The sequence below is a fragment of the Sinohyriopsis cumingii genome, chromosome 5 (genome assembly GCF_028554795.1).
Source record: "Sinohyriopsis cumingii isolate HCF-2022 chromosome 5, ASM2855479v2, whole genome shotgun sequence".
Lineage (NCBI taxonomy): Eukaryota > Metazoa > Mollusca > Bivalvia > Unionida > Unionidae > Sinohyriopsis > Sinohyriopsis cumingii.
The window spans coordinates 55,955,603-55,966,696 of record NC_142965.1 but is presented as its reverse complement, the minus strand read 5'-3'; the positions used below and the strand labels follow the sequence as shown (position 1 = coordinate 55,966,696).

The 11,094-nt window shown below is 35.3% G+C and overlaps 1 protein-coding gene across 1 annotated transcript; it reads left to right on the top strand.

The window, feature by feature from the left end:
- The first annotated feature begins 8,387 nt into the window (after positions 1-8,387).
- LOC149799220 (uncharacterized) lies at positions 8,388-9,678 on the top strand. Its single transcript, XM_089958163.1, has 2 exons — positions 8,388-8,682; positions 8,949-9,678. Exons 1-2 carry the CDS (start codon positions 8,388-8,390, stop codon positions 9,470-9,472), a joined length of 819 nt encoding a protein of 272 aa, XP_089814289.1. The 3' UTR covers positions 9,473-9,678.
- Positions 9,679-11,094: the final 1,416 nt, after the last annotated feature.

Sequence of the window (11,094 nt, the reverse complement as noted above, 5' to 3'; positions counted from 1 at the left end):
CAAAGTCCCCATCCCAGGAGTATGTCTGTGTTCGTCTTTTATTTCTCACCATAGAGTGGCATGTTATGTTTAAAGTTATTATCGTATACTTACCTACATCAATTTATAGTTTGTAGATTTCTCGCAATCAGGAATTTAAATTAGTGGTACGAAGTTACACAAAAATACGTCTTATTTATATGTTTCCAGCTAATACTTTTGGGGAAATCTTAGTACCTTTCGAGATAGCTTTGACACCTCTGCTTGCTTTACAGAAAAGAACGACGTGACAAAGGAATATACATCGCAATTTTAAAATCTAAACTTTTGCAAGTATAGCTCACAGTAAATGGAAGAAAAACTGGTTTGTTGACGTCACATAGTTTCTTCAAGTGTATAGATGTAAGACACATTCAGTCACATGTAAGTAATACCGACAAAAGATGTTTTGTATCTAATTTTCATAGCAGATTGAAAATCAACCTGAAATAGCCACTTTGACATTAATAGAATGGGTAACGTGAGGACAAGAGGAGAGCTTGATTACAGTGATGTTTAGTTTAGCAATGAAAGTAGTTCCAAACCGTAGTATGGAAACAATGACTTGAAAAAGGCATCTAACTCAAGAGATAAATACGAGTTCCATTGTTCTAATTGCAAACAGTTTACTCAAGTGCATCAGGGCACTTCTGTAATGATGTGGAAATCTTACGTAATTTTCAGCTTTATGATTGCTGCCACGCGTCTCGAAAATAGATAAATGTTGTGTAGGATTGAAACATCATTTTCCCACTAAAATGTGAAAACAAGTATTTTGATATAGGACTAGCTGATATTTCATAAAAGAACTTTGTGGGTTTCATTCAGTAACACTCACTTATCATATCCGTCTCATTAGAAATGCACCTTTAGTACCCTTCAATATTCGCAATGTAAGCGAAATAAATCATATTCAATAGACATGAGTGTTGTCATGTTCACTGATGATGAAATATGTTGTGTTTTGGTCGTGATTCAAATAAAGATTACAAAATATGAACATTAGAAAATTATAAAGATAGTTTGAATTTGCCGGACTGCGTTATAATTTTTATGAGAAAAAACGCTCTTACATAAAAGTGATTTATCAATGTATTGTTGGTCACGAGAAAAATCTTATAATAACTCAATGAACTGTTTAGGTTAACGGACCGTCTGCTGATTTGTAAGCGGTAGTCTGATTTTGTCTTTGATATGCTATTTCGATAATAGTTGAGGACGTGTTCATTTTATTGAATTAAATTTTAACGGAAGACATAGGTTAATGAGACAGCAAAATAAGCAAATTGTATTGGCAGTGCATAATAAGCCCACGTGACAAGTTATATCTTACAAAGATTATCAATGAGCAAAAACAAGCACATAAAACTTCTGGCTATTTACGGTATAAAATACGCATACAAATGACAGCATGATAAGCGATTTATACTACGTTGTTCTTTTAACGTAACATTTAACGTGATTTTGAATTCAAAAGTGATAGTATCAAAAGGTTTGTGTGATCATGTCTTTTGCTCATGGCTTGCGTTCTTAAAGATATGTATTTTTTTATATTATGCGATCATAACGGTGCCAATTTGATAATCCATTATGTATTTAGTATGTGTTTTTAGCAACAAAATTGTGATAGGCGTTAAAGAAGAAACGTGATAGAGAGATAGCGAGATGAAGCATTTCTTTACAAATTGGATAGAAAGCATATCGTATTAATTTAATCATATAATAAATACTAGCTAACGTTACTCTCCTTTGATGAAGTCAGTCAATAAGCATCGAGTACCATATAAAGATTACAAAATATGAACATTAGAAAATTAAAATTTAAAAGTTATATTATCCGATGGTGTGTGTGATCATGTATTTTGCCCTTGGTTTGCATTCTTAAAGCTATGTATTTTGTATATTGTGCGATCATATCGGTGTCAATTGGATAATCCAGTATGTAATTAGCATGTGTTTTTAGCAACACGGCGGTAATTTAATTTAGCAAAATTTTGATAGGTGTTAAGAAAGAAACGTGATAGAGAGATATATCGATGAAGCATGTCTTGACAAATTTAATAGAAAGCATATCGTATTAATTTGAACATATACAAAATACAAGCTAACTTCACCCTCCTTTGATGAAGTCAGTAAATAAGCATCGAGTACCATATACTTCTTAATCATGTCAATGTAACATCATGAACTTTGGAAGGTTATAAAAATGTGCTTACAAAACGTACGAGAGTTTTCTGATCGAGATACTTTCTCTAAACGTGACGTTAATGAACCAAATGCTGCAGTTTATTTGCACATTCTGGTTCCTTAATTTTAAGCGAACAAAAGGCAATATTAAAGTGGTTGTCTTGACAAACATTACTATTTAATAATCCAACACACACATAAACAATGTATTATGCACACATTACCCTTGAGAATAAAGCCCTGTTTCGTTTCTCCAGAACAGACAATATACATTGTTAGAACATTGTTTGGTGTTTTTGGACTAACGTACCCGTATGAGAGTGATGTTTAGACCGGACCAATATTGTTATTTCATTTTCGGCAATTATTATATTGGTTACTAGAACCTAAATAGAATGTAAATGTATGGTTTAGAAAATATGACTTTAAAATATACTTTTAAAATGTATTTAGTTCTTAAATTTTTATGTCTATAGCTATCGATAGCTACTTTAGTTTTGTTTTGTTTTTTCATTATCATCCACTCGTGATATACTTATATCCCTACCTATTTCAAGTTTCAATTTCAACTTTGTAGTTAACAGTCGTCTGCTTTATATTAGTTGTAATATTGTTGACTACCATCATTATTAATAATATTCACAAATAGATATAATAAATATATGGTTTCACCTGTAACAAATTATTCAAATCTTCGTTGAAAGATGTAACACTATTTCTCTGCAGCCATCTAATACAAGTATAGTTGCATAAAAAACCCTTTTAAACTTTCAGTTGAATTTGTTTTGTCTTTGTACACAGAATATAGATATTAAAAGTCTGAATTGTCAATAATGAATGACTGTGACACGAAATGTTTTGATTTTGCGATACATATGGTAGGATGACGTGGAAAGGTTTTAATGGAAAGGACGTGTTTTTGTTGAGGTTAAAAGTATAAATACAGACAACGTTGCTAATTTGTTACACCTTGAGCTGAGTGATAGCTTCACATTTCTGAAGAAGAAAACTCAGATGTTGGGGACATTCGGAATAGTTTTATTTTTTGCCTTGGTTGAGGTAAGAGCAGATTACCAACAATGCCTTGACGATTGGTCTTATGGTGGAGGTCCCAATAACCTCACGTACTACAAGATCTGTGAGTTGGTCGGCTTCCTGTCTAACATAGAAGACAATCTAGGTAAGATAGTTTAAAGAAATAGCATTGTTATCATCCAAATTATCATCATCGTCGTTATCATCATCGTAATAACTATCAAAATGGTCTTCAACAGTTTATATTGAATACAATTTTATTATTATTATTAATATTATTATTATTATTATTATTATTATTGGCTATAAAATATAGTTTCAAAATTATTGTTGTATCCTTCTTTGGTTTTTCCGAAGCCAGGCATCTGTCCGTTCCGTTGTGCGGCACAATCCTTATTAATACGTTGGAGTACGGTTAAGTTCTCGTGTTTATCATCTTGCCGGTATCTTAATATTGCAGAAAATTGGTCTTATTCTTCTCTTCATTCACTCACGTTTCTTCAAACGAGTCAAAGACGACAGCCATAGAATTTCAATTGCAATTACAATTCGATTGAATATATTGTAAAACTTAATGCGGAGGTAATATGAATAAAAAGTCTTGCCCAAGCACAGAAGAACCTCTGTCTTGATCCGATAGAAGGATTTTAACCTATCTTCGTTCTAACAAAAGTCCAATACCTTATACGCTGAATCCCCGTGCCTCCTGTCTCTATTAGTCGCCTCATCAAGTGAGACAGGAGAGCACACCAAGCCTGGTCGACATCCCAAGCCGGCCTAGAATATTTACAGGAGGAAGCAATTAGTATAATCTAAATGATTTGCCTAATGACCAAAAAGGACAGTTGAAAAGTAAATACTTACATACCTTTGCGATTACATGATGTCCGCGTCAACGTATCGCCTCACATGGTTGATGGATATAATCGAATAAATTTTAACTTTCTGAAATAAAGAGGATAAAAATAAAGAATAACAAACTGAATTAACAAGAAACAATACACACACAATGTAATAAACATACAGAGAGGGAAAGAGAGAGAGAGAGATGGACAAATACCAATATACATAAATACATGTTATGTAACAAATACAATTTTATTTTCAGATGGACTTGATAACTTGGACGACATATATGCACTTCTTAATGCGACTTATAACCAAGTAGTAGAACTGGACATTGATCTGGATGCATTGGGCCAGAATCTCACCAACAAGCTGATGGATATTTGTGGCAAGCTGAACGATATCCTTGGCCTTCTCCAAAGCTCCAACAGTGAAGGTCTTTTCTCTTCCTTATTTATCGCTCTTTTTTTTTTTTTTTGATCTCTCTCTATCTCTCTCTTGTTTTTCTGTGTCTATATATAAAGCTAGACTACACTTGCAAATGTCACATAATCAGCATAATGACAATACTTATGCAAACAATGCATAATTTTCATTGCATATTTATATAGGTCTTTTATACAAAGTGGTATATTCATTGCATCATCACCAAATGAAAAGAAAATATTGACTTTCTCATAGCTGATGTATCTGAAAATCGTTTTATGATTACAGAGTGCAAGCTCAGAATAATTAGAAAACATTATATACAGCTTAAAGATTTCACGGTCGTGCATTTCATTAAACAGTAGAGTGTCATCATTCTGAGAAGTCATCATCTGGAAGAAAAACTACTGCCTTACATGTCATGATATTGTTTGTAATCCTTCAGAGTTCCTGCCTGGCTTTAGTTAGGAATCAATCACATTTTTAGAGAATACCTATCTTTACTATTACATAAATTGATTGTGCACTGAAAATCCGCAAATATTTTAAAGGAATCAAGTTTATTTTCAACAGGCTAAAATAGATTGGTGAGGGTTTTGGCAAAATCGAGACATTACATTTCAACATTTCATCCGGTGTGACTAAGTACAAGTTGATTCGTTGACTTATCTTTGTTTAGTCCTAACTATTGTGGTTTGTATCATATTCACATCTAACACTGAAATAATGAACCTTAAAAACATTTTCAAACATAAAACAAGTCAAATCAAATAGAAAAATGAAGTAAATAGGAAGGCAATAATGTAATATCAAACCGAACACCTTAGCTGATGTTTTGTAAGATCATATCTTAAGGTATACATACGTTCATCAAGGTTTGAAATGAGAAGATATTTGATCAAAGTTAGGACATAGAAGACCCTCCTATAGTGAAGCAACAGAGCTTTATCTGCTGAAGGCTACTATACAAGACACGATAATGTTATTTCCTCAGATTGTCGATATAGCCAATTATTCAAGGCTTTGATTTGAAATGAATTTATTATTTACTAAGGTGCTAAAGAAAGGTAAGTTTTAATAGAGTACAAAACTGAAAGTATTTATATATTGAAAGTTTTGAGAAATAATTTGAGATGCGCAGGACTCAACAATTATAAGCATTTGTGTCGCAATGTACTCTTTCCAACGTACACAGAGAAATGCCACGTAACATAATCTTTGAGTGAGGCATTTGTTTTCCAAAGTAAATAAGCTGCACAATTCAATGATGTTTTTAACATTAATTGATTTACGGGCTTTTCGGATATTATAAAACATATCATCAACATGAACAAAGAAGCATTCCAAGGAATAAACTCAGTTATCACTGGAGTCCAGAATGTAATGCAGTATGCAATAAATATGTAGTCAATATCTATATAAATCCGATTATTATAACCTTCCTTCTGAATTTTCACTGTATAAATGGACGTTATTATGTGGTGGCAAGGTTTAGAAAAAAGTGTAATTATATATATATCAATGAATCGATCGCTGACTATGGCATTGATGTTATACTTTCCATTTTAATATATTGTGGATTTTTGGTATGAAACTTAAAAGGCGATTTCTTTATTTAGAAGATTTCTACAGACTGGTTTTCCGAGGTACTCCAGGCACTGGTGGGGATATTTTCCAAGCTTGGACAGGAGCTGACCTTTCCCAAATCACCACCGATTCCTCCAGTCCTTGTGCCATTTGGCCCCCAACTGATGCTTCCATTGCAAGTTGTACCAAGCATTACCGAAATTTAACTGCCTTCAACGGGAATAACTGGGCTGACTCCGTCGTCAAGGTAATATATTTGCAAGATTACAAATAGTGACCATTGGGAGAAATGAAATATGAAACCTTTCCAGCACATTTTTTAACAGTGAACTTTCTACAATGAATTTAAACGTGATTGTTGCGAAATGTTAGGCATGAAATAATAATACAAAAGAGAACAAGAACAAGAAGAACAAAAAGCAGAACAACAACATTACATCAGCATTACAGCAGCAACAACAAAAATAAGACTAGTAATTGAGATGGAAAGAAGAGATTCCCTTAAGACAAGATGGGGACTTTCCCTATTAGAGAATGACGTTTGAATCCATGCACTGAATACATCCGAATCAGCACGCAGAGCGTTGAGAAAAGAAGTTTCTTTTCGCATTTATAACTGTGCTTTGTTTATATTCTTACATTTTTAAGATGAGCATATACTTTTCAATTTCAAAAAGCGGACATACGTGTACAAACGAAAACTTTCCATATAATGAAATATACATTACGTTGACTAAACGGAACTATCATGGAACAACATGACTAGGGCTGGAAAACATTAGAAAAAAGCAAAGATACTACCGTGTGTATTTGTGAATGAATATAAATGTTAAAACTTTGCTCAAAGCTTCTTATTAAAATAAATATCTAAATGCCATTTGTGTCTATATTGAATTATTATTATTATTATTATTATTATTATTACACTGGTCAACAGTGAAATCATTACTGACTTGAAAAGGCCCTAATCTGTAGTATTTTGGTGTGCCGAACACGAATATAACCGTGAAAAATTTGTATTGGCTCTCGTTTTGAAGATATTCATATACCTCATTTTCTATGTTTCACTGTGTAAATTTCTCCAGTAGGACTGCAGCAACATCCGGAATAATGATGTAACATTGCATAATACCATCATGCTCACATCATCCACAGTTGATTGCATCATTTTCTGATGCAATGCAATACTAATGCCATGCGGCTGCTGAAGTAAGTTGACGTCAGCAGTGTACTATACATGTGTAGGCCTATTATACTAATGCCAGGCGGCTGCTGAAGCTGACGTAAGCAGTGTACTATATAAAGCCCAATCAGATAGGTTCAGCATTTAAAATATTTTAGACGTTGTGCGAGACAGTTCAAGCTACTGTTACATAAAACTTATTATTTTATCCATTTACGTACAATAAAGAACAGTAATGCCTCGAAAGTGTGTTAATACCGCGGACAATTTTTGCTATATTTGTGGGGAAGTGACATTTGCCAACCAGAAGAAAAGTATCAATTCTCAAGTGAAGAAGGCATATCATCTTTACTTCGGATGCAAGGTTGGTGACCAAGACAAGCCTTGGGCTCCGCATATATGCTGTGCTACATGTACAACACAGCTTTCACAGTGGTTGAATTGCAAAAGGTCATCAATGCCGTTTGCAGTCCCAATGGTGTGGAGAGAGCCAAGCAACCACCTAAATGACTGTTACTTCTGCTTGGTTCCTCCTCTTTCCGGCGGAATAACGAAGCGAAAGAAGTCGAGAATAGTCTACCCAAACATTCCGTCTGCATTGAGACCAGTTCCACATGGTGAGGGACTTCCTATTCCAGAACCTCCAGCAGAATATTCTCTTGATTCATCTGACGAAGACAAAGATGAGTCGACCTGTTCTTCTCCTGGTCCATCAGCATGCAGTGATCCAGATTTTCACTGTGGTGCATCATCAACCCCACACAGAATAACACAGGAAGAACTAAATGACCTGATTCGTGATTTGGACTTATCAAAGAACAAGGCAGAATTGCTAGGATCAAGACTCCAACAATGGAATCTTCTAGAAGAAGATGTCACAATTACTGCATATCGAAAGCGCCACCAGCAATTGGAGCCTTTCTTCAGAAAGGAAAGTAATCTGATATTCTGTTCCGATATTGAGGGCCTCATGAATGCTTTAAAAATCACTCATGACCCACAAGAATGGAGACTATTTGTGGACTCTTCGAAACTGAGTCTCAAGGCTGTGCTTTTGCACAATGGAAACATTCTTCCATCTATTCCAGTAGCGTATGCTGTCCACATGAAAGAGACATACGATAACTTAAGGCAGCTACTGAATTCCATTGAGTATAACAAGTACAGCTGGCACCTCTGTGGTGATTTGAAGGTAGTTGCCCTTTTAATGGGACTGCAGCAAGGATATACAAAATACATGTGTTTCTTATGCGAGTGGGATAGCCGAGCAAGGGAAATGCACTACATGAGGAAGGAATGGACTCACAGGCAGAATGTAGCCATTGGAGAGAAGAATATCCAACACCCAGCTCTGGTTGAGGCTCAGAAAATCTTGCTAACACCCCTTCACATCAAACTAGGTTTGATGATGTTGTTGTTGTTGTTGTATGGTTTAACGCCATTTTTCAGCACAAGATAGGCTATTCATGGCGGCCAGTATAAATGGTGGAGGAAGAACCCGGGAAATCCCCGGAAAGAACCACCGACCCACGAGAAGCTACTGGCAATCTTTCTCACATAACCACATTGGCCGAATCCGAGACTCGAACTCACGCAGACAGAGGTGAGATGGCAGTGATCCGTAACGGTGAGCGCTTTAGACCACTCGGCCACTCGGGGCCCCTAGGTTTGATGAAGAACTTCGTGAAAGCCATTGACCGGACTTTGCCAGCATTCCGATACCTGCATGAAAAATTCCCTCGACTCAGCGAAGCAAAGATTAAAGAGGGAGTTTTTGTGGGTCCTCAGATTCGAGAGCTTTTCAAAGATGACCGGTTCAACAACTTGCTGGAAGGTGACGCGAAACAAGCATGGAATGCTTTTCGCCTAGTTTCTACAAACTTCCTCGGAAATGTTAGGGCAGAAAACTATAAGGAACTAGTAGAAGACATGTTGATGAAGTATAAGAAACTTGGCTGCAATATGTCTCTAAAGATTCACTTCCTTCATTCCCATTTGGATTTCTTTCCTAGCAACTGTGGTATTGTTAGTGATGAACACGGCGAACGTTTTCATCAAGATATCGCAACAATGGAACAAAGATACCAGGGAAAATGGTCCACTACAATGCTGGCTGACTACTGCTGGACACTCCTCAGAGATGCTCCCGAACAGCTGTACAAGAGACAGGCGAAGAAATCTAAGATGTAGTCAATGACTTGATTTTTTATAGGTAGGCTATTACAGTTGACCTTTTACTATTGGAATGCATTTCGTTATGTAAACATTAATTTCTTGCAGATTACAAAAAAACTAGAGCCAATTTTGCAATTTGACTGTCATATTCGTGTTCAGCACATAAAAATTGATAAGAATTGACTAATTTTATTTCAGTAACATGACTTTTGTAAAAATTTGTTGTCCAGTGTTATTATTATTATTTTCAGGTTAAGTATGTTTTGTACGACAACGGAGTAGAGGTGCAGAGCTTTGTGTTCAACGCCATTGACAGTGACATTAAATCCTGGTTTGCAAGTTATAGGCTCCAAGACAGCACGTGCTGCACTTGCTCCACTTACGATGATCATGAGCCGGGAGACTTTTCTCTTGAAGGGTGGGTTCTCGTTGTACTGTACTACATATATTAAAATTACAGCTTAAGTGTGTCTGTTGACAACGTATATAACTACCTTTAGCAAATTATTGATGTCACGCATGAAATGCATAGTCAAAGCAAAGACAACCGATGTGGCTGGATCAATCGATTTCAAGAAAATATAACTTGGGTGAGCATAGTGTCAATGAAATCCAGTTGTCAAAACTGATGCATTTTGTAGTAATACGTGTATTGTAATTACGCAATCCCAGACGTAAAACTTTGTTCTCATTTGTTGCTTTAATTGATGTGTCATTTCGAACCTATCTGCCGGATGTGGACACGCCCTAATTGTAAACGGTTTTATACATTTTATGTCTTTACTAATATGCAGAATCAAAATTAAATTAGAGAATCAAAATAAAACAAGAATATTATGTAGAAAAAGTGACAAAAATATCTGTCCATTTGAGAACGTTGGTATCGTGTTTAGTGTAAAATATGGAGCTGTTTAAACGGATGTTAGACTACTACTACTGATGATAATACAATTACTAATACGAATGATAATAATACTACTAATAAGAACAACATTAATAACTTTTTGCTACTAATATTAATAATGATCTTCATCATTTTATTCTTTCTATTCTTATTATTGTTATATTAAACCATGCAAGGAAATATTCGCCATAGGTGTAAAACTTTGAATAATAAACTGCCTTAACTTGTATTGATTTATATATCCTGCAGATCAACCTTTCCACCTTCAATCTCAGCAAGACGTTTCCAGATGGTGACAGAGGCCCATAGTTGCCCAAATTACAAAGGCTTGACGGTAGTGGTGAATGCACCCAGTGGCCCGTCTCCCGGATGCGACTTTGACCGTCTTCCAGGGCCTTATCCTCGCATTCTTTATTCCTATGGAGACTGCGGAAGCAAATTCAATATCAGTGAGTTACCTTGTCTATCTGTACCGATTTGTCCTATAAATTAACTGTGCGAAATGTTTTTTGTCCATGTCTAAAGGATCATGTTATATACACGTTTCGACAGATTAACATTTTTGCACCCGAATACTATACACCCAGAACTTCTTTATACTAATTCTTAATAACACTAGTAGTGATGCGGATACTAAATTTGAATAACATGAAATGTTTGATCATTAAAAGTTGACCGTTTATATAATTGGCATTCAGGTACCCGTGATAGATGTACGATAAAATGTGTGTTC

Excerpts from the sequence above, each read along its gene's own strand:
- LOC149799220 (XM_089958163.1), top strand. The coding sequence starts at position 8,388 with ATGAAAGAGACATACGATAACTTAAGGCAGCTACTGAATTCCATTGAG. Across the intron at positions 8,683-8,948 it reads ACCCCTTCACATCAAACTAG|GTTTGATGAAGAACTTCGTG; the intron begins GTTTGATGATGT and ends CGGGGCCCCTAG.